We start from the raw sequence: 25490 nt of genomic DNA, 5'->3' as shown, positions 1-25490 counted from the left end.
TTATATAATCCATTCTTTCTGCATTGATTTGAAATATCTTCTGACCTAATACTACCTTTTTACATTCGCTTGCTAATTCTAATATCAAATAATTAATTCAGTTTATTTTTCCTTTTCTCCTCTGCTAGGACCATACTGTCTTAATTACTACATTTTTTAAAATGTTTCAGTAACCGGTAGGGCAAATCCCTTCTCTTTATTCTTCTTTTTCTGAATTTTCTAGGCTGTTTCATAAACTTTAGGGTCATTTTCACTAGTTTCAATTTTTAAAAATCCCTTTGGGATTCTGACTAAAATTTTATCTCATTAATGTATTACTTCATAAAAAATTTATATTTTTTATATTATTGAGTATCACCTTCTAGGAATGTGTTATACCTCATACTCACGTTTTATGTTGCTCATAGATTTCTTCATGTGGCTTGACAATAATAATTAATATGTTTAGGCACTATAACTTATTACATGCCAGGCAGTGCTTAGGTGCTTTACATATATTATTTAATTATCATATGAGATAGTACTATTATTACTTCCATTTTATGGATGAGGAAACTGAGTACAGAGAGGTTAAATAACTTGCCCAACATCACATATATGGTAGGTGCTAAATAAATATTTGATGACTGAAAGTATATACAAAAGAAAATCATAATACTGAATTTTTTAAAAACATCATTTAATCTGGTGTAGGATCTTCTGCATTACTTGTTTTAGTTATTTTTACGATATCTCTAAAAAGTAGTTGGCACTTTCATTAGAAATAATGAATGGAGAGCCACTTGTGCAAAACTTGGCACATGTTAGGGGCTGAATAAATGGCAGCTATTAAAACTACAGCTATTACAACAATTAAAAACTGGTGTAACATTAAGGAGATGCCAAAGATAACCCCATGATTTAGATGCGTTACAACGACAGGATATACAAAAAACAGTGAGTACTAGATAATGGATACTTAATGCATGCGGGGCTTAAAACCTAGATGATGGGTTGATAGGTGCAGCAAACCACCATGGCACATGTATACCTATGTAACAAACCTGTACATTCTGTTCATGTATCCCAGAACTTGAAGTAAAATTTTTTTTAAAAAATGAAGAAGAATAAATAAAACAAAGTTTTCTCCTTATCTCTGGGTTTAAGCCTGAGTTCTTAAGCTTTCTGATCCACTATTTTATCACCATCAAGTAAATAATGATGTCAATTACTTATGTTCACTCATTCTATTCAGAATTACAGCTTCTTTTAGCTGTCGATTATTTATTGAGCACTTACTGTATGAAAGTCACTATGTCAGGCAAAAGACAGATGAAGGTCTTTTTGGAATTTATATACTAGTGGGGGAATATACAGCACATAACTAAATAGGTAAGATAATTAAAGAGTGTGAAAACTTCTATAAGAAAATAAATAGGGTCACATGATAGAGAAGAGATTAGAGTAAAAAAAAAAAATCTCAGGAGGTGACATGTAGCTGAAACCCCAAAATGGCCTTGATATAGTTTGGCCTCCCTTTGCTCATTTCACTGCTTAAAGAAAGTCAAAGGACAATGTTACTTAACAGAAATCCAAGGTCTAAGGTTCACTGGAAAAGATGAAACTAAATTAAAAGTTCTTCAATCCATAGATTCTGATCAATCACTCATCATTCTCATTACTAACTTAGAAGTGAAGAATTAATTTTGCAAACTACAAAAGCAACATGATTTAAAATGAAATGCTATGTCAGTCTATCAGAGATGGACATAACATGGTGCCCATTGTGGCTTCACAATCCTTGAAATACTGTTATTCTGATTATTCCCACAGTGTAAATAAATTAGCTCCCCACAAAACCTGCCAAAAAAAAAATACAATTCTGAATCCCACATAAGCAGAGCAAACATAAGAGAACACTAGGAAATGAAATGTGATCTGAAAATGTCAAAGCACTGTAAACAATGAGACTATCAAACTACAAATGTTTTATGCTCCCTTCCATCCTCAGTGTCTTCACTGAATGCTTCCTTTATCTCCTCTCTGAAATCTGGCTCTCCCCTGTAATGGGCTCTCTTCCTTTCAATCCTCTTCAGCAGTGGCCTTGGTCACTCTTGTCTAACACCGCATATAACTCAAGGAGAGCAAAGACTTATGCAACACATATTCCTAGCGCCTAGGATAAAAGAGTGAGAGAATAAATACTATTTCCAGGTGGGGAAGTGTGTGCATTGTCTGTCCCACTTACCATTTCACCTTACTATTAGAACAACCTCTTCTCCTTTAAGACTCAAGCCATCTGTTTCCATCTATCAACTTTTTAGTCACTCACACACTCCCTGAAAGCCTTGACCCTTAAATGACAGTTTCATTTGTTATGTCATGTCAGGACATTTCAAAATCCAGTTGGACTGATTGAGCCAAAAATTTTGTCCCATAATTCATTATTGTGAGCAAATCCAAATAACCTCACCTACATTAAACTTAAGCTGCCAGGACTGTTGCATCCTGGCAGAAGAAAAGTTTATTCCCAGAAGTGGTTAAACCAAAGAGAAATTCTGAATCAGGAATCTCAGTACAGCTGAGAATGGAAGTACTATACTGAGAAGAAGTTAGACTAGGCATAACCAAACACTGAAACTCCTAATATCTCCTCTCCCCTGTTCCTCTCTGAACAGTAACAGACAGGTTTCCACTCTTCAAACAGGAGCCTGGATGATTTCTCCCTGGGAAAACTGAATAATAAAAGAAAGAGCTTCAGACACTGAAAGTTGGACATCCCTCAATGAAATGCTGGGTCCCTATTCAATAACCTCAGGACGAGGCCCACCTAGGGTGACTAACCCCTCTGTTCCACTTGAGACTGTCATGGTTTTAGTACTGAAAGTCATACGTCCTAGAAAACCTCTTGGTCCTAGGCAGCCCAGGATGGCTAATCACCCAAGACACACCTCTGAATAAGCCGCAGCTCTGAGTCCAAAGCTTCCAATTTGCTTTTTGTCTTCCTCTTAAACATGAATGGCTAGTCAAGGATTGCCAGAGATCTGAGGAAAACTAAAGACTTGTGCAAAAAGAAAAAGGAACACAGTGAAAATTCTTACACAAAAGACAAGAAAAAGAAAAAGAAAATGATATTTCATCCATTAAACATGAGACTACAAAAAAAAAAAAAAAAAAAAAGAAAGAAAAACAAAGAGGCATTAGAATGAATGAGTTTCTGGCTTAAAATGGCCTACCAAAACCCAGGTACACTGTATAAAAAGATAGTCACCACTTTCGAGGCGGGTGGATCACGAGCTGAAGAGATCAAGACCATCCTGGTCAGCATGGTGAAACCCCATCTCTACTAAAAATACAAAAAATTAGCCGGATGTGGTGGCACATGCCTGTAATCCCAGCTACTTGGGAGGCTGAGACAGGAGAATCGCTTGAACCCAGGAGGCCGAGGTTGCGGTGAGCCGAGAATGCGCCATTGCATTCCAGCCTGGGCAACAAGAGCAAAACTCTGTCTTAAAAAAAAAAAGTCACACCAAGATGCTTCACTGTAAAATTTCAGAATCTCAGAACAAAGGGAAGGTCTCCAAAATGTGGGTAGAGAAGCTTCACATACAAAAGGTTAAAATCAGAAATGATAACAATACTTCTTATAAGCAGCTCTGAGTGTTGGAAAACAATGATTAATGCCCTCCATTAATGTTCTCCATTTTCCTCCTAAAGAAAAATTATTTCTAACCCAGAGTCTAAGACACTTTCCAGCATGCTGTGCTACCTCCCTTGCACCTCTTCTGAGGAAGCTACTAGAAGGTGTGCTCCACCAAAAACAAGAGAATAAACTAAGAAAGATAAAAATGTGGAATCTGAGAAACGGGGGATCTAAGCCAGGAGAAAGTGACAGAAATCCTCAGGAAGGCAACTGTGCAGCAGGCCTGGGGACCAATCAGTTCAGATGAGCCACAGGACAGAACATTCTGAAAACTGACTGATTACTCAAATGCATTGAGAGGATTTTCTCACTTCTAGAGAATAGTTCTAGGATAAATGGGTGATTAAAGCACTAAAAACTCAGCAAAAAAATAACAGGACACCATTAACCCAGGGAAACCAAACAAAAATACATAAGAAAGGAAATACATGTATAATTCCCTATAGGATTAGCTATATATAATATGATATAATAGTCAAAATAATAAAAGCATTGCATATTGATCTAACCAAAAACTGCAATATTCCCATACTAGGAAGACAGGTAGAGAAGGAGGGGTATATGATTGTGTATGGAGAAGGGAAAGTATAAGAAAGCAAATCTTTTTCTTTCAGGAGGAAGATAACAGATAATATCTAATATTAAAAACTCAAGAAAATCACTGGAACCCTGGAGGCGGAGGTTGCAGTGAGCCAAGATTGCACCACTGGACTCCAGCCTAGGCGACAAGAGTGCAACTCAGTCTCAAAAAAAAAAAAGAAACAAAAAAACAAAACAAACAAAAAACCCTCAAGGCTGGACATGGTGGCTCATACCTATAATCCTAGCACTTTGGGAGGCCGGTGGATCACCTGAGGTCAGGAGTTCAAGACCAGCCTGGTCAACCTGATGAAACCCCATGTCTACTAAAAATATAAAAATTAGCTGGGCGTGGTGATGTGTACCTGTAATCCCAGCTACTAGGGAGGCTGAGGCAGGAGAATCACTTGAACCTGGGAGGAGGAGGTTGCAGTGAGCCGAGATTACACCACTGCACTCCAGCCTAAGTGACAGAGGGAGACTCCATTTCAAAACAAAAAACAAAACAAAACAAAAACTCAAGAAAAAGAAATATAAAGATTTCATTTAGAATGTGAAGTAAAAGCCAGGCACAGTGGCTCACACCTGTAATCCCAGCACTTTGGGAGGCTGGGGCGGGCAGATCACTTGGGACCAGGAGTTCAAGACCAGCCTACCCAACATGGTGATGCCCCGTCTCTACTAAAACTACAAAAATTAGCCAGGCATGGTGGCAGGTGCCTGTAATCCCAACTACTTGAAAGCCTGAGACAGGAGAATCACTTGAACTTGAACCCAGGAGGTGGAGGTTGCAGTGAGCTCAGATTGCACCACTACACTCCAGCCTGGGCAAGACAGCAAGACTCTGTCTCAAAAAAAAAAAAAAGGGGGGGGGGGAAGTGGGGCAAATATCACAGGAATATACCAGTGTTAAAAGTGTTTTCCTCTGAGAACATTTGTTGGAACTAGAAAGCTGATTTTTTGGTTACTATTTATTTTTTAAAGATATTAATATTGATGTTATATATTAATGGGGTACATGTGATATTTTGTTACATGTATAGAATGTGTAATGATCATGTCAGGGTGTTTTAATACATTCATTTTGAATATTTATCATTTCTACGTGTTGAGAAAAATTCAAGTCCTCTCTTCTAGCTACTCTGTACCAATACAATACATTATTGTTATCTATAGTCAGTCTACTCTGCTGACTATCCAATTCTCTGTTGGTATAAATAAGGTCCAACAATAGAACTTATATCTTTCATCTAACTGTATTTTTGAACTTGTTAACCTACCTCTTCATCCCTCCTCCCAGCCCTACACCCTTCCTGGCCTCTAGTAACTATCATTCTACTCTCTGCCTTTATGACATCAATTTTAGGAAAGTTGATTTTAAAGTTCATTTAAGCTTTTTTTTTCCCCTTCCTAATGAAGCCAAGAAATATATTCTGCAGCCAAAAGAAAAGAGGCCAAAGAATATTTTGGAAAAGAATAAACATGAACAAGTTCCAAAAAATATGTAAAAGTATCATGAAACTACAGCTATTAAAAAACATGAAGAACACATGAAGAGGCAAAAATCATAGAAAGAGACTCCCAGCCACAGGATAATCTACTTTAAGAAAAAGTTAGCATTGCAAACCAGTAGGGAAAAGGCAGATTATTCAATAAATGGTTGTGGACCAAGTAATAAGCCATCAAAGGAGGGAAAGAAGAAAACTAGATCCCTTCCTTAGTCCCTGCCCTTAAAATCTAGATGCATCAACTTAAAGATTACAAATGAAACTGTAAAAACACTAGAAGACATGGAAGAATTGTTTTATAATCTTGGAGTAGGAAAGCCCTCTCTAAGAAACTCATAAAACCCTTAAGTCTTAAAGGAAGAGACTTATCATTTTGGCCACTTAGCAATGACACTTTCTGTACAACGAAATAATCATTGTATTGATGTCAAAAGACAAACCAGGAAAGATTCTTGTCACATATGACAAATACAACACAATTTTACAGTTGTGTAAGAATCAACTGAAAATCAATAAGGAAAACATTGAACACACAATTGAAAAATGAGTGAGGGCTTCAAATTAGCAGTTCACAGAATAAGAACTTTCAATGTATTAAAAACATGTATATTCAAACTCACAATTTAAAATGCATTTCAAATACCTGCAATCACTCAGGCATCTGTCCCTAACATTCTATTGACAGTGATCTAGCAAAAGTTACCAGTGATTCAGATGCCAAATCTCAGAATAAATGTTCTATAATAAACACATAATCATCTTGAAATGAGGCAGGAAACATTTAGAAAACTGGCAAAAATATTAATGAAGTTTTAAATATTAAGAAATGTTTTAAAAAGCACATTACAAAGCTGCATATATGGTATACACTTCCAACTGTGACATACGTACATGCATATAATAGACAACATAATATAAATACGCAGAAGAAAAACAGAAAGTCCAGCCATCAAAATATTAAGGGTGGTTGTTAACAATGGGTCAAGTGATTTTAATTCCTTCTATAAGGTTTTCTATATTTGCCAAATTCTCTATAATTATACTTTAAAAGTCAGACACAGTTATAAGTATCTACCTAAAGTCTCCTCATCCAGACTTTTATACTCACCAGGAATAATAAAAATAAGCAGCTTAGGCCTTTTGACACTTTGATCACAAAAGAGGTCAGTCCAGGGCCCACATTTTAGAACCTGGGTTTCGGCCCCACCACACAAAATGAATTCCTCATGCACAGGAATTTCTTCCTTGAGTTCGGAGTCCATTTCTAAATAAAAGGAGAAAAGTAGTATAAAGAGTCAGTAAAATGTGAAACCTTGAGCCAAGGACAAAATTCAAGAATAAAAAAAGGGCAAATTTCAATATACCTAGAAGGAAATGCCACAAAGACATCTGGGAAACTGTAAGGCTATTCAGTGATGTTGGATTCTAAGATTGCAGGACAAATTTTAAAAAACCACAAGAGTACTTAGAAAGGAGGAGACATATCCTTGGCAATATAAAAGACTATAGAGGGGTTTGAATCAAAACCATAACTTCCACTTTCCCTCTGCTGGAATTCTCTTTTAGCTCTGTGCAGTACCACGAGACAAGTCCTCCTACCTTCACCTGGTATAAAGTGCAGAGGTTCTGACCTGTCCTTGCATTCTCTCCATAGAATAATAAGGGGGATGATGAACTCCTTATGGTCTCTTATTTCCTACTATTACTTTTGTCCCAAATTCTCTCTCTCTCTCTTTCTCTCTATCTAGCTAATTTTTTTTTTTTTTTTTTTTTTTTGAGATGCAGTCTCACTGTCGCCCAGGCTGGAGTTCAGTGGCGTGATCTCAGCTCACTGCAAACTCCACCTCCCCAGTTCAAGCAATTCTCCTGCCTTGGCCTCCCAAGTAGCTGGGACTATAGACATGCACCACCACACTCGGGCTAATTTTCGTATTTTTAGTAGAGACGGGGTTTCCCCATGTTGGCTAGGCTGCTCTCGAACTCCTGACCTAAGGTGATCTACCTGCCTCGGCCTCCCAAAGTGCTGAGATTATAGGCATGAGCCACCAAGCCTGGCTCCGATAAGCATATTTTATGTAATAAAGCACTACATTAAATTATGAAATGGATAGCTAGAAAAAAACCCAGGATGTACTATCATGAACCATTTCCTGAATATCAGTTATGTGTAAAAATGTAGGCCTGAATTATTTCTATCACTCCTCCACCTCTGCCTCTGTCAATAGATGACAATCATCTATTGACAGCACCAATCTCAAACCTTCATTGGTCTATTTTTCTCTTCCCCTCTCTTCCTCTCACTCAAAGCACTCCAGAGTTAAGATTCAAAGGGCCCTTCTAGCTTTTTCTCCTCTTACACTTTACACCAGACTTGTACTTTTTGTTTTTTGAGACAGTCTCGCTTTGTCACCCATGCTGGAGTGCAGTGGTGCTATCTTGGCTCACTGCAACCTCTGCCTTCCATGTTCAAGGGATTCTCCTGCCTCAGCCTCCTGAGTAGTTAGAGTTGCAGGCGCCTGCCATGCTTGGCCATTTTTTTTGTATTTTTTAGTAGAGATGGGGTTTCACCATCTTGGCCAGGCTGGTTTTGAACTCCTGACCTTGTGATCCACCCGCCTTGGCCTCCCAAAGTGACCAACCTTGTACTTTAGTCTTCTTGTCCTTGAATTTCCCTAGTGTCCCTATGCTTTTCTGCTTCTGTAACTTTGCTCATATTTAATTCTCCAACCATATTTAATTCTATAACTGCACTTTTTTGTGCAGTTATCAGTTTGTTGCCTTTCTACTCCAAATTCATCCTTCATTATCTTAGCTGGAAAAGTGGATCTGGGCCTTTAAAATATTTTTCCTTTGCTAGTTGACAAGATGCTAAGCTCTGTCAATAGAGTGCACTGGAGAGGCTCTGCAGAAAGAAGGAGTTTTCTCAGCAGGTTTCTGGAGAGCTTATATTTTACCCTCTCTACTGTTCCACTGCTGTAAGATTTCTCTATTGCAGTGGTTCATAACTAGAGACAATTTTCCCTTAGAGGACATGTGGCAATATCTGGAGCTATTTTCCATTGTCACAACTTGGGGAACTACTGGGATACAGTGAATAGAGGCCAAGGATGAGAGCTAAATATCATACCACACACAGGACAGCTTCCCACAACAAATAATTATTCAGCCCTGAAGGTCAATAATGCCAAGGCTGTAAAACAACACTATACTAGGTGTCTACAGGGGAAAGCATTCTCCAGCATCTAGCTAGCTGCTGTGTGCTTTTTCTCCAGCCCTCTACTCAGGTAGCAGCAGCACTATAGCCAGGCGCCCCAGACCAGGTGGCTACTCCCTATCCCCTCTCCTTAGCCACATGCACTGGCTTAGCCAGCCAGTCCCCTGACCTTTGTTCCACACAGCAGCTTGGTATATTGCCCTGCCCCAAGCTGTACACAACAGTCCTCCAGACTGCTACACAGGGAGGTCTCTCTGACTTGCAACTCCAGTAGTACCTAAAGTGGTGCTCCAACTCCCTCTACTCACTAACCAACCTCAACTCACTTGCACCCCAAGGACTGTTACTGTGGCCCTCCTAACAGACACCTGTGCTCCATGCCTCAGCCCTGCAGCGCTGCCCTGATTCCCTCTGCATGCCCTCCTACCAGACTTGGCTTACCTGCTGACATTGTGATTGTGCAGCACCTTTAACTCAGGCAACCCAGCAAATTTCTCTCCCATCCAATGGGTCATAACCATATTTTCAATGAGGTCTGAACCCTCATTTCAATTATGTCCTTCGTTGGGTACTTTTCTTCAGCCCTAGGGTACCTTTTAGAGTTCTCTTTATAGAGTGACTTCGTGGTTTTTCTCCTATCAAACACTAATAATTCTTTAGGTTAAATTAACAATTTTAGTTACTATATGGCTTCTGTCTCCTGGTTTGATCCAGACTTATAAATCTCTCATGTGTCTGCAAATTTTTCTTTATAAATTTTCCCACATTATACACAGCTCAAATTCTACTTCTTACATGAAGACTTCCTTGAGCACCCCAGGTATATAAAGGAAATCACCTCTTCCTCTAAACTTACAGCATCTGTCTTTATTATAAGGTAGCAGTGGTAAAGGCACACAACTAAGCTTCACCTGGTAAAATCTGTTATGTCATGTCATGCCACACTTTCCCACAGCACCACAGTCAAGCAATTGATGCAAGGGCTACGTGTCCCTCCCCAGATTTGCCTTATGAACATCATAAGGCAAACGCAATGCTGGCTAGGATACAGTGAAATGGAAAATTCCACACATTGATGGTAATAATGAAAATGGCTTTGTGAAGCAATCTGGCAGCATGGATCAATACTCATAAAAGGTATAAACTTTGATTCAGCCACTCAATTTTAAAAAAACCTAAAGTATTTTCTTTTAAGACTGATGCATGGAATGCTAATTCTAACAGTGACAAGCTGAAAAACCTAAATTAATTGATGAATGGTTAATTATGATAAACCATTATCATATACTAAAAAATTATATATATGACTTAATATTAGGGACTAATTAAATAAATTATAACTCAATATAATGATCAAATATTATGTTCCATCAAACTGCTCTGCTAAGTTGGTTATAATTTATGCATTTCTCTTCTAACATTTCTAAAATTTCACTTCTCTAGCCTGATGTTATATTGCCTCTTCCATTCTCTTTGTTTATTCCTTTATTGTTTATTCTGTCAATTTAGTGACTTTAGGAAGAAGAAATAAGCATATTTATTCTAACCTCTATGTTTAGCCAAAAGTCCAAAACTGATTTTCTTAAGAATACTTAGAAAAATGAAAAATCCTCACTTAGAAAGTGGAGACCCCTGTCCATTAAAAATTTATGGACTAAATAAAGTATCACTTCATCTTTTCTTATGGATTGATTTTTTACTTCACTAATAAATGTCAGTGCAGCCCAATCTCCAAAACTATCACAAACTACATTTTTAGTATTTATTTACTATATAAATAAATACATACTCACATAAGTTCTGATCTTTATAATGTGTTAGAAACAATATTGGATTTAGCTATAAATACAGTATTAAATTAGAGCACTGACTGAGAAGACATTGGCCAAACTGAATACTTTCACCACAAGAGAATTTAAAGTTATTCACTATAAAGTTGTTAACTATATTCAAATTATAAATATCAATACTTAACTTCAAGGAAATGACATCTTGGTAGTTTGATTAGCCACAAAATCAATGAGAACTCAAGTGGATATGAAAATCAAGCTCAGTCTATAAAAATTGGAAAACAAAAAAGTACAACTCTAACACCTCAAATAAAATACAACTAAGAAATATGGAATTAACATATGTATTTATAAAGCATCTTTTATTTTGTTTCACTCTCATATTTCTGAATCTCACACAACCAAATAAAAGCAGCAAAGCAAAATCCGAGGCACAAGAATTCAAACTCTTCCTTACCTATGAATCCAAGGTAGTTCAGTTCCACAATAAGTGTCAGATTACCAAAGGACAGTATGTGATAATTATATATTGTTAAAGGATAATGGCACGCCTTCAGCCTCAGCCTATAAGCAATCTTTAATAAAATAAATTTTGGAAAGAGCAAGACTTGTGTTGGATAAAAACCAAGTGTGGATACAATTTGTGCAATTTAGGCAAGCCTATTTTCCCAAATATACGTTTTAACTTGCTTAACAGGCTTCTAATTTTATTTAGTAAGAGATTTTTTTTCCAATTAAATCTCACACAAACCTAGATAATTTGACTATTATAAATTTCAGAGGTTCAAATTTATAATATTTATTTTAGTTTTTATAAATACATAAAGTCATGGGTTGATTTATTTATATGTTTAAATATATACTTAATATACATTAAGTGATTCTATGTTTATAAATATTTATAATATTTATTATAAAATTAGCTATTGAGAACAGCAAGACTACACTAATAAATATTTGAAAGTGAAGTTATAAATAATACATCTTAATCGGCTTCAGCCTCCAAATAATTGGTATATAACACAGGTGAGTCTGAAAGTTATTTTAAATAAGAGTTTTTAATTTTTAATTTAAAATGTACATTAGAATTAAGTTTGAATCTGCTTTAGCAATGACAGATTAAATTGCTTCCAAATAATCTTCCATTGAGAACAATTAGAAAAGCCAGAAAAACTTTTTAAAAATTTGTTTAAAAATATCAGTAACCATTGAAAGAATCAAGACTGTGTAACAAATTAATATAGAAAATAATTAATATAGAAATAAGCAGAAAACAGAGAAGCAATAGAGAATAAAAAATATGACATAAAATGTATGAAATGCAGATAAAGATATGAATACAGGAAAATTCAAAGTTTTGAAATGCATATATTCAAAAACCAGGATGCAAATAAAGGATTTAACCGTTTGGCTTAAGGAATTAGAAAAAATAAAATAGAAAAAAGACAATAATGAAGAATAGATATTAATAAAATAGGAAAAAAGTTTACATCAGGGAGGATTAGCAAACCCAAATATTTGTACTTTGAAAAGACCTATAAATAAGTAAACACTTGACTCTTCAAGAAGAGAGATGGCACAATCAATTACTATCAGAAGTGAAAAAAGGACATCACTCCAGATTCTACAGACATCAAAAAATAATAAATATTATGAAGAAATGTATGCTGATAAACTTGACATGGTTAAATTTTTTAAAAAAAGCCCAAATCCAACAGATACAAAAAGACTAGAAGACTCTTAATAGACTTATATCTTAAGACACTGAATTCATAATTCTTGGTCCACATGAAATTAACACTTAGGAAGAAATATTACCAATTTTACATAGAGTTGTCCAGAGAATAGATAAAGAGGGACCACCTCCCAATTCATTTTATGAAATCAGCAAGGCTTTATAATTTTTAGTTTAAAATGTACATTAGAATTAAGTTTGAGATAGATGTAAAAACTAAATCTAGTGCTATATAAAAGGGTAATAGATGACAACCAAATTGTGTATATACCAGAAATGAAAAGTTGTTTAAATATTCAAAATTTAATCAGTTGAAGTTATGACATTAACAGGGTAAAGAAAACTTATATAATCATCTCAACTGATACAGAAAATATTTCATAAAATCCAATACAGGGAGGGGAACATCACACACTGCCGTCTGGCGGCGGGGGAAGGGAGGGACAATGGGGGGGTGGTGAAGTCGGGGAGGGATAACATGGGGAGAAATGCCAGATGTAGATGACAGGGGGGATGGAGGCAGCAAACCACATTGCCATGTGTGTACCTATGCAAAAATCTTGCATGATCTGCACATGTACCCCAGAATATAAAGTACAAAAAAAAAAAATCCAATAGTCACGAAAAAAATTCTTAAAAAGTGAGAAATAAAGAAACCTTTTTTTATAAAATATAAATATGAAATACATACTTTTCATATAATACAAGTATCAAAAACCTTCAGTAAATGTTTTACTAAGGGTAAAATATTGAAAACCTCTCTGAGTTTGGGATCAAGATATAGAGGTCTGCTATCCACTCTTTTATACTTGAGGTCTTAGCCAATGCAATAAGATACCAAAAAAAGACATAAATGTATTTAGATTGGATAGAAAGAATGTGTTATTATTCACAAACATGATGATATACAGAAAATGTGAAAAAAAAAACCTTTATATATGCACTATTTGAAGAAATAAGTCAATGAAACATTGTCCTTAGCTAAAAGGCCAATATATGAAAATCAAATATATTTGTATATACCAGCAACAAACAATTTGAAAATAAAAAAATTTTTAAAAGACACCACTTATAACAGCATCAAAAAAATCAAATACTTAGGAATAAATCTAACAAACGATGCGCATGACTTCTACACAAAAAGCTATATAGTTTGCTGGATATTACTGACAGAAATTAAATAATGAGGGGAAAATCATATTTGTGAACTCGAAGATTCAGTAGTATAAACTCCAAATTAATTCTTAGATTTGTAAAATTCCAATCCAAATCAGGTTTTTTCCCTTTCCTTTTTTTTAAAAATGAAAATTAGACAGCTAATTCTAATATGTATATGGAAGTGTAAAAAGTCAAAAATACCCAAGAGAAATTTGAAGAACACCCACAAAGCTGGAGGACTTTACCCTGTATCCAGGTTTAACAAAAATATACCATTATTAAATACAAAGACAAAACAGGCAAAACGGTACACAAGAACAGGGAATCCAGAAACAAATCCAAACATATATGTTCATGATTTATGACAATGGTATTCTTGCAAAGGAGTAAGGAAAAGAAGGTCTTTTAAATAAATGATGCTGGTTCAACTGGATATCCATGTGGAAAATAAATGAATCTTGACTCCTATCTCACATCATAGACAAAATATAGTACTAGGTATATTATAGATCTAAATGTGAAAAGTGAACAATAAACAAAAGATAATATTAGAACATACCTTTATGAGTTTAGGGTGGTCAAAGGTTTCTTAAACAAGGTAATAGTACGCATTAGCCATAAAGGAAAAGACTTCCAAATTGCATCCTTCATTAGAATTAAGCACTTGTATTTAGTAAAAGACACTATTAAGAGAGTCAGAAGGCAAGTCACAGAGTGGGAGAACACTATACACACACACACACACGTATAGTATTCTGAATACAAACCTGTTGTTGGGAAATATATACACATAGGATATAAAATACAGATTTTTCTCACAACATGTACATATCCAGAATTCACAAAGAACTACAAATCAGTAAGAGACAACTCAATAGAAAAATGGGTAAAGTATTTGAAGAGGCACTTCACAAAAGAGAATATCAGGTAGCCAATAAACATAAAGGTTTTCTAGAAGAGTAAAAGAATACTGATACAGAAACTATAAAGAAAATACCATTCAGGAAGGAGGCTGATTTACTGGATATGTATAGGCCAGTACTGGAGCTATCCTACTGTTCACTATAAAGGCCTTGAATGGAAAGGTAAAAAATTAGAAAACCTGATTCCACAAAAAGGTTTTCCAAGAAACATGTATCACAAGCTACTAGTTACTATACTTAACAAAGTGTTCTCAGGAAATATTGGGTGTTCCAGTTACTCTCGCCACCTGAAATATTACTTCAAAACTTAGTGGCTTAAGACAACCACTTACTATGCTTATGGATTCTGTGGGTCAGGAATTCAGAAAGGGCACAACGAAGATAGCCTGTCTTTGATCCAAAGTCTGGGACCTTAGCTGAGAAAACTCAACAGCTGGAGGCAGTGATTTCATCACTTGGGCAGAAGTCATCTGGAAGTATCTTTATTCATATGCCTGGTGACTGATGTTGTTGTCTTGACTGATGTTGGCCTGGAACACCTGCATGTGCCTTCTCCATTTGGCCTGCTAATATGGGCTACTTTAGGCTTCTTCAGAAAATGGTGGCTGGGTTCCAAGAGCAAATGTCTCAAGAGTACCAGATTGAAGTTGTATCACCTTTTACGACCTGCCCTCAAAAGTCACATAGCATAACTTCCACGTTAGACACAAGCCCATCAATATTCAAAGGCAGCATGTTCTTTTTACAATATGACTGATGTTTCTACTGAGAGGGTCAGTAGAAGAAGTATTAAAGTCTTATTGTAAAAAGAACATGTGGTACGGGAGTTACTATTGTGGCCATCTTTGGAAAACACAATCTGCAAAGTTAAGTTAAACACAAAGGCACATAAGCTTTAGTTCTGCAGAACTTTTTCAAAGTACACTGATAAGAACTGAGAATGTTGAAGGGGGGGACATAGCATACAACACGGGTCCACAACCCCAGGCCATGGACCAGAACTGGTTACGAATGGGTCACATGGCAGGACGTTAAGTGGCGAGCAAGCATTGCTGCCTGAGCTCTGCCTCCTGTTAGATCAGTGGTGGCATTAAATTCTCATAGGAACACAAACCCTACTGTGTGAACTGTGCATATGAAGGATCTAGGTTGTGTGCTTCTTATGAGAATCTAATGCCTGATGATCTGAGGTGGAACAGTTTCATCCCAAAACCATCATCCCCACTCCTCACCATTAGTGGAAAAATTGCCCTCCACGAAACTTGTCCTTCATGCCAAAAATGCAATCTTTTAAAAACTGATTTGACCATATTTCATCAAAGGTGATCCTACTAATCTCTCTCATTAATGTCTCATCTCCTACCTCAGAATAGTTTGGGAAAATGTTAGAGGAAAGGGAATCCAGTGGCTTTTAAAAGGGAGAGGGATTGGATTAAACTAGTTCTTTTAAGAAGACTATGAAAGACAGAAAAAAACCCACAAGACTACACTAGAGTTTGGAAGCTATCAAAATCATCTTGCTTAGATTGTTTTGATAATAATCAAACAAATATAGGCAAGAATGGGAATGAAAAAGGAGTGAATGAGAGTCTAAAGTCTTGGTAATGATATGGAGAACGAGGGAAGGGAAAGGTGTAGATATGACAGATTTTGATGCCAAAGACAAGGGGAATGAAGTGCTACTCACATACATGTAGTGGGAAATACAAAAGGAGGGGAAGTTAGTGGGAGGGAAGGAAGCTGGGATTAGTTACAAATATAGTTTAAGTTTCAAGAAAATAAAGAACAAGGCCAGAAGACAATGTGAACCACGGAACTAAAGCTCCAGAGAGAACAAAGTAGACACAGTTTCTCTGGCTGCTTCTTAAACAACTCCTCTATCCTGGCTTCAATGCCACTTCCAGTCCTCATTGAGAGCCTTTTCCTCCCCTATTCCCTGTTCCCAAAGGTTCTACCCTGGGTTCCCTTCTCTATATGCTCTCCCTTGGAGATTACATCCACTTTGAGAATTAGCCATGTGAAAGAATCCTTATATCTACTTCTCAAGCTCCTATCCTGATTTTCCAACTATTGAGCATTTTCATCTGGGTGTCTCATTAATACATACAACTTTTGCATGGCAAATATAAAAATCATCTTGTTTTAAAAATCAACCCTATCATCATAACTTCTCTGCTGCCATATAGAAAACTACTATTTTCCCAGTCACCCTAATTCAAAAGTTTCTTTGGGCTGGGCACAATGAGTCACGCCTGTAATCCCAGCACTTTGGGAGGTTGAGGCAGGTGGATCATGAGGTCAGGAGTTCAAGACTAGCCTGGCCAATATGGTGAAACCGTGTGTCTACCAAAAATATAAATAAATTAGTCAGGTGTGGTGGCAGGTGCCTGTAATCTTAGCTACTTGGGAGGTTGAGGCAGAATTGCTTGAACCCAGGAGGTGGAGGTTACAGTGAGCCGAGACCATGCCACTGCACTCCAGCCTGGGCAACAGAGCAAAATTTTGTACCCCCCAACCCCTGCCAAAAAAAAAAAAGAAAGAAAAAGCTTCTTTGACAACTCCTGCTATATTTTGGGAGCAATATCCATAGGTAAGGAAAAAAAGATATTAGCAAAAGAATAAAAAGGAACAATTAGAAATAGGCATTAACTAAGACATGTAAAGTAATCTAAGCCAGCGAGGAGTGTTTCAAGAAAGTTGTGGGATGGTGATAAAGTTTTAAAAATAGATATTAATAAATGTCCAAGAGCATAAGAACCAAGGCGACAGTAAGAACTAACATCTGATAGTGCTTTCTGTAAGTCAGGCACTCTGTTAAGCACTTCACAGATATTATCTAAATTTAATCCTGATGACAACCCTATGAGACGGGTGCTATTATTTCATCCTCCTACCCCAAGAAAATATGTGAAGAGAAAACTGATTGAAAGACATTAAACAATTTGCCTAAGTCACACAGCTAGAAAGTTATAAACTGTCAGAGTCAGAATCAGAGTTTGAACACAGAAATGTCTGAAAGATTCCACAGCTCATGTTCTTTATTTTTAAAATTTTACTTCTATGCATACATATAATTTCATGATATACAATGCATGCTGTGATTTTTATAAATAATTATTGTTTAATCTTTTGCATTATGCCTCCACTCTACCTCTACTCCTTACCTCCATTCATATCACCCCCAAACCCAAGTTATTAACTTAGTATAAAGTCTTCCATATTCTTCTATAATTACACACAAATATATATTAAGCATTTATGTATTTTTTCATGAGTTACCAGTGTTTGACAAATAGTAGCATATTATATACACTTCAATGCACTTTGCTTTCATACTTAATAACATATGGATACCCTGCCAAGTCAAAGAGTTTATATAACTAATTCATTTTTTAATAGTTCCATAATGTGGACATACCATAATTTATATGACCATCTCCCTGTTGCCAAGCATTCAATTAGCTCCCGGTTTTTTCAGAACAATGAGCAATAAGTATGCTTAAATATCCATGTTCTTACATATATTCACATCTACCAGTGCTTTCATTATTATAGGCCAGTTTGCCAAGTGTAAAATTACTGGTTGAAATTTAATAGATCTTGCTAGATTATTCTCAACAAAAGAATGTAATTCTTTTAGCAATATAGAAAGTTATCTTTGCCTCTACAACCCTATCATCATTAAGTGATACCACTGTTTCTAAGTCTTACAGTCTTTGGATATAAAATACCTTACTCTTTAATTTGCATTTCACTGACTACAAGTGTGTTTAAGCATTTTTTTTTCACATTTGTTAGCTTTTTAGACTATCTTTTCTGTAAATTTTCTCTTCATATCATTTGCCCAGGTTCCAAGTGAGTTATTTATCCTTTTCTTATCACTCTGTAAGAAAACTTTGTATAAGGCAGATACTAACTCTTTTCTGGTCTTCTATATTGCTTCCCAGATATTTTAATTTTTATCAATTTCTACTTCTAAACATTTCATCCAGTATATAAGGATCCAGCTTTTTTTCTTTTACATGGAAATCTACTGTGTTAATACCATTGAAATACAGAAACCATCTTTTCCTCCACTAAATTAACATATTTTTTTTTAATGCATTAACTTTTCATACTTACTGAGAAACAGTTTTTGAATCACAATGTTATACTGTCAGTGAGCCTGGCACTGGGGTCCATGGTTTATTTTTAATTATATCATAGGGATAGGAATCAAACTGATAAACCTCAGCAGTCAATATGGCCACTGAACGTTACCTGTTTTACTTAATTTTTGTTTTTTCTTAGATTTATCTCATTTGTCAACTATGTAAAATCTTCAGTATTCTTCAAGGGAAAAGAAAGGAGAAAAAGGTTTTGTTTTCTTAAATTTATTTTTATTATTTTTTTTTGGAGATAGTATCTCACTTTGTTACCCAGGCTGGAATGCAGGCTCACAATCTTGGCTCACTGCAGCCTCAACCTCCTGGGCTCAAGTGATCCTCCTTCCTCTGCCACACAAGTAGTTGGACTATAGGCACACACCACCAGGCCTGGCTAACTTTTTGTTTTTTTGGTAGGGATGGGGTTTTGCCATGTTGCCTATGCTGAAAGAAAGGGCTTTTAAAATCTGAGACTATATGACAACTTTAAAAGTTTTAATGAAGTAAATATAAATTTTTCATTTCATCTTCATTCCTAGTTTCTTTTTGCTAAAGTTTCAAAATTCCTTCTTTTACCTGTCAGTGAGATACTACAGATGATTTTTAATTTACTAAGGCCTATATTATCTTCTCTAATTCCTTCCCATTTCCCTTTTATTAGTCTCTCTAACAAGACAAAAAGAGAAGACCTGTTTTACCTGAGACAAAAAGAAAAAAATTTCTATCTGTTAATTCTTCATCTGCTAATTACAGAGACAACTTTGCAGCAAAGGTTTAAAGTCTTGAGTAACATTAGTCCATAAATACAAATAACCTAAAACTGTTATTAGTTTTTCCAAGGAAGTCCATGTATATCGAAAGTAGCTCTCCTTGAAGGATGAAATGTTTTAAAAAACAGTTGTAAATAACCAAAAATAGTTATAAAATTGAAAAAATACTAATTAAAATTAAAAACTTGCTGGATGTGCTCAGTGGTGGAGTGGAATTGACAGAGAACAGGATGAGTGAACTTGAAAACAGATCAACAGAATTCACTCAGTCTGGACAGAGAAAAACAGACAAAGAAACAAGCAGGGCATCAGGGACTTGTAGGACAGTAACAATCAGAGTTCTAGGGGAAGAGAGAACATACGGTGCTGAAAAAATTAAGACATAATAGCTGAAAACTTCTCAATTTGACAAAATACATAAATCTACAGAGTCAAGAAGCTGAGAAAACCCCAAGTAGGAAAAAAAAAAAAAAACGAAATACATCATAAGTCAAACTTTAGAAAACTGACAACAAAGAAAAAATCTTAAAAGCAGCCAGAGAGAAATGACACATTACCTTTAAGGTGAACGATAATTTGAATGCCATCAGATTTATCATCCGAAACCATAGAGGCCAGAAAGAAATGGCACTTTTTTCAAATGTTAAAGAAAAAGAACTATCCAGGCCAATTCCATATAGAACAAAAGCATCCTTCAGGAACAAAGGGGAACAACATTCTCAGATGATGGCAACTAAAATAATTTGTCACTATGGACATATCCTTAGGAAGTTCTCCTAAAAGAAGAAGGAAATGATGCATGAATAGGGTTTAATTTGAGTAAAGGAAGAATACTGAATTAGGTAATAGTAGTGGTAAATATAAAATCAACTATTCTTCCGCTCTTGAGTTTTTAAATCATATTTGATAGTTGAAGTAAACGTTATAACAACATTTGATGGGTGTTCAAGGTGTGTATAGAAAATACAACTACTAAATTTTAAGAAGGGAAAGGGTAAAAGGACCTAAATGGAAGTAAGATCCTTATATTTCAATTGGCAAACAGCAATACAAGCAACCCTTGTGATAAGTTATTATGTTTATTGTTATACCCAAAGCACACTAAAAAAGGTTAACTAAGCCAGATAGTCAAAAACACTATAAACACATCAAACAGAATTCTGAAAATATTCAGGCAACCTATAGAAAGACAAGAAGAGGAACAGACATGAAAAATAGGAAATAAACAGAAAACAAATAATAAAATGGCTGGCTTAAGCTCTAACACATCAACAAATACTTTTAAGTGTAAATGATATGATTATACCTGTTAAAAGCCAGAGATTGGCAGAATACCTTCTTTTTTTAAAGACCCAAGGATATAGCGTTCATGAGAAATTCACTAAAACATAATGACATTGGTAGGCTGAAAATACAAGTACAGAAAAGATATGTCAGGTTAGTTTTTTTTAAGTAGGGACGGCTATATTACTAGCAAATAAAGTAGACTTCGGAGCAAGGAAAAATATTGTACAAAGATAAAAGGATTAATTCATCATGAAAACATCTTAAATGTATGTGTACCAAACAACAGATATTTAAAACACATGAAGTCAAAACCAACAGAGCTAAAAGGAAAAACAGAGATATTCATAATTATAGTTGGGGCCCTCAGCAACAAAAATAACTATTAGACAGACAACAAGGCAGAGAAGAACTGAACAATACCATCAACAAACAGAACATAACTGACATGTATAGAAACTTGCAACCAACAATAGCAGAATACATATTTTTTTCAAGCATACATGGAACATTCACCAAGATATACCATGCCCTCCGTCATAAAACAAATTTAAAAATTAAAAATTATACAGCTTATGTTTTCTGATCATTGTGGAAAAAGGTAGAAAATCAACAGGTAAATCTTCAAATACTTGGAAACTAAATGACATACTCCTAAATATTTTCATGGATCAAGGAAATTTCGAAGGAAAAATTTACAATATATAGAAATGAATGGAAATGAAAATACAAGACAGCAAAATGTGTGAGATGCAACTAAAGCAATGCCAAGAGGGAAATTATAGCAATAAATGCTTATATTAGAAACAAAGAAAGATCTTAAACTAACAATCACAGAATTAGATAAAGAAAAGCAAAATAACAGTGAGATGGAAGAAAATAATAAATATAAGAGCAGAAATCAATGACATTGAAAATAGAAAAATAAAGATGAAATAGTTAGTTCTTTGAAAAAGATCACTAAAATCAGCAAACCACCACTGTAAAAGATAAAATGACACAAATTACTAATGTAGTAGCAATAACGAAACAAGGGTTATCACTAAAAACCACATAGAATACTGTTACTCTACCAAAGTCTGACAAAGGCAGTACAAAAGAAACCAGCAAAAAACTACAACACACCTCTCATACCTATACCTTAACAAAATATTAGCAAATAGAATATAGAAATATATGAAAATTATTTACCATAACCAAGTGAGATTTATACTAGTTATGTTCAACATTTGAAAATCAATGTTAACTCACCATATCAACAAGCTAAAGAAGTATTAATTCACTAAACATATATTTACCATATGATTTAGCAACTGTACTCTTGGGCATTTATCCCAGAGAGGGAAAAATGTATGTTCACTCAAAAACCTTCACATAAAGGCTCATAGAAGCTCTATTTATAATAGAGTAACCCAAACGTCCTTCAATGAATGAGTGGTTAAACAAACTGTTGCACAGCCATCCCATGGAATACTACTCAGCAATAAATCCTTGAAATAACAAAATTATAGAGATAGAGTAGTGGTTGTCATGGGTTAGGAACATGGTTGGGACAAGATAGTTTGACTATAAGGAGGCAGCATAAGGGAGCCTTGTAGTGATGGAATTAATTCCTTAACTTGATTATAGTAATTATAAGAAGCTACACAGCTTGTGTGAGACCTGTGTACACACACAAATGAGTCCTTATAAAGCTAGGTGAAATGGAAATATACTCTGTGAATTGTATCAATGTCAATTTCCCAGTTTTAATATTGTACCATAGTTATTCAAGATGTTACCATCAGGGGAGGTGGGCTGAAGGGTACACAGGAACATCCCTGTAAAGTTTTTTGCAACTTCCTGTGAATATGCAATTATTCAAAATAAAAAGGTTAAAAAATTATTAGTAATTATATACATATTTAATTGCAATTGGTATAAGTGGTATGAAAGGAGAAAATTGGAAATCTTAGTACATAGCCCTACGTACACTTGAAAACATACAGGTGAAAGTCAACATAATATAGATGATACATAAACAAAATTTTTTTTACAGTCTGCTTTAACTATTTGATTGTCACATCTTTCTCCAGAATAACATGTAAGAACAAGTAATTGTTTTCTGTATCCTGACCTGATCACCATCTGGCCCCTTGCAACAAAACCACTGCTTCTCACTTCTTTTCATTTGGAAATTATATTCTTTTCCTTTCTCAATTATATTCTTTTTAACGAGACTAAAAGGTACATAATTAATAGAACAAGAAATTGAAGGTCAAAGATGTTTACTTTTTTTTGTTTTGTTTTATTTTTTTGAGATGGAGTGTTGCTCTGTCACTCAGCCTGGAGTGTAATAGCAGGATCTTGGCTCACTGCAACCTCCACCTCTCAGGTTCAAGTGATTCTCCTGACTCAGCCTCCAGAGTAGCTGGGACTACAGGCACCCACCACCATGCCTGGCTAATTTTTATATTTTTAGTAGAGATGGGGTTCGCCATATTAACCAGGCTGGTCTTGAGCTCCTGGCCTTGTAATCTGCCTGCTGTGGCTTCCCAAAGTGCTAGGATTACAGGTGTGAGTCACGATGCCTGGTCAGATGTTCACATTTTTTTGTTCAAGGTCATAAGCGTTTAAGTGGCAAAATAAATTCTACAGTCTTCTGAGACCTATTCCAATATTTTCCAGTCACATATTACTTTGAAATATTATATAACACTAAAGAACCCCAAAAAAACAAACTGCAAAATATTGTAAACGAAAAGTCCAAGTGAAAATGAGTATATGTTACACCAAGATTCTGTGTAGTTGTCTTTGCTCCTGGTTGTGAGACGAGCAATTTCACAACTTTTTAAAAATGACTTTCACATTTCACCTACTTTTGCTACAATTGCTATCTGAATGACTGCACACTAACCCCAGTGAGATTCTTCTTTGTGCAAGTGGGTCACAAAATCAAGCTTAAATAATGAAGATAAAATCCATGACTACTGCTGAGGACATATTAAAAACTAAAGCACACACTACACTCACTATTAACTTGCTGAATTATCTTTACCTGAAAAAGGCAATTTGTTTTGCACAACTCCTTTGCTACGTCTAAGGTGGCAACTGTGACATCAAACTTTCTTGTAGTCTCAGAAGACTGTAGAATCACACACATTTTTTTTAATGTGCCAGAGAGCAGCTTTCAGCTCCTGGACATCAGTTAAAGCCAAGAATTTCACAAGCGTACAAACTACTTATCTATATTAAATACACTCATTAGAAATAATACACTAATTTCACTCTGGTTGAAGCATACTTAAAGTAGACCAGAATTAAGTGCTTAACCTTAAATATATTCTATGGTAATACTATAAGGGAGAAAAGGCTGAAAGTAGAGCAATATTTTAACAAAGAAAAAAGTCCTTCAGTCTAAAGGCATTAAGTTATCAAAAAGCAAAATATTAAAATACAAAATTTAGATGGGCACCCACCGTGTTGCAATGATTGTCCCCTAGAATGTTACATGCTGGAAGGAGGGGCCTTAGCAGGTTTCCAAGCCTTTCACCTTTAGATGGAAAATGGGGAAACGCACAACAAAGACACTCCTATTTACAGTTTCAGAAAGAAGTTTAATTAAAAAAAAACAGCTTTTGAGAATAAACATTCTGGAGATGTTCCTAAATCTTCCGGGTTTCTTTTGGTTGTATCTCTCTACACAGATTTGTTCTTCCAACTAAAGGACTGCCAACTCTTCCAGTGTTTGGCAGACAGGACACAAAGCAGGTGTCCGGTAACTACTTGCAAGGGAAGACACGAATCAAGGAATAAAGTGTTCCAATATGCATCCTGTCTTACGTGGGAAACAAAACCAAACTAAAATCCAAGGGAGAGTTTACAGTTAAGGTCTTCGGCGTGAATAAAAGGCGGCGGGCGTGAGCACTAAACGCCGGAGGCAAAGAACATTCCCGGCCCAGGGTTTGACCCCTCCTAGCCATTTCTTCCCGGTCGGTTGCCCAATCTTTTGGCCTCTACTTCACCATGCGGGTGCCATAGGACTCCCCCACAGGTGGGCTGCACTTGGAGGTTCGAATGCTGCATTCCCGCGCTCGGGGGAGCCACTGCCCGGCCTGCAGCTAAAAGGACTCCCAGGCCAAGTAGCTCCGAACCCGTGAGCTGTCGGTGCAACATTATTCTCGCTGCTACGGACCATCTGTTCCAGGGCAACAGGGGCTCCGTAACGAACCATAGAGAAGAGGGAACGCCAGATCCCACGTGCCTGCCCGCCCGTCCTTCCTTTGGGCAGTCACCCTAATCACGAGAAACTGTACCTCACCTGTCCGCCTACTAGGTAGCCGGTTCTCGTTGAGGGTTCTGGGAAGACTGCACGGTACCGGAAGAGCCGGCTTCCGGTGACGTCACAGCACCGCGCCGCAAAGCTGATCCTGGAAGCCGATCTCAGCCGGGCGCGCGGCGCACAGCGGGCTGGGGCTTGTCTGACTATGGCTTGGAACCTGTGGTCCAGATTTGGAGAGACCTCTCGGAGGATGTAGGGGTTTTCCCTTTATCATTTGAATTTTATCCGCCTTTTATTTTCTGTTATCCTTGATATACTTCTGGCTTCCCTTCCCTTCTCTCTCATTTGTTCTCCATGTCTGCCCCTCCTTTCCTGCTTCCCATTTCCCTCTTTTTGCATTAACAGTAGTAGCATATTATCCCCACATACACAGCAAAGTTG

General features: G+C 36.1%; 1 protein-coding gene and 1 long non-coding RNA gene across 10 annotated transcripts in view; one reads left to right on the top strand and one right to left on the bottom strand.

The window, feature by feature from the left end:
* The window catches only part of LDAH (lipid droplet associated hydrolase), a 124439-nt gene extending 99281 nt beyond the window's left edge, over positions 1–25158 (bottom strand). For 8 of the 9 annotated variants that reach the window (XR_004273688.1, XR_004273687.1, XM_032294002.1 and 5 more), the window contains exons 1-2: positions 25089–25158; positions 6878–7033 (exon numbers count right to left, since the gene is read on the bottom strand). Coding sequence is in view for 7 of the 9 variants with exons in the window: in XM_032294002.1 (XP_032149893.1) it covers positions 6878–7031 (154 nt within the window). In the remaining 2 variants the exon portion in view is untranslated. The other variant, XM_032294001.1, reaches the window with a different exon arrangement.
* LOC116561968 lies at positions 244–15806 on the top strand. The gene is made up of 3 exons (XR_004273690.1): positions 244–256; positions 4724–4728; positions 15637–15806. It is a non-coding gene; the product is annotated as an uncharacterized LOC116561968 (long non-coding RNA).
* Positions 25159–25490: the final 332 nt, after the last annotated feature.

The sequence above is a fragment of the Sapajus apella genome, unplaced genomic scaffold (genome assembly GCF_009761245.1).
Source record: "Sapajus apella isolate SASKATOON/1434 unplaced genomic scaffold, GSC_monkey_1.0 scaffold31, whole genome shotgun sequence".
Lineage (NCBI taxonomy): Eukaryota > Metazoa > Chordata > Mammalia > Primates > Cebidae > Sapajus > Sapajus apella.
This window is presented reverse-complemented; position numbering and strand designations above follow the sequence as displayed.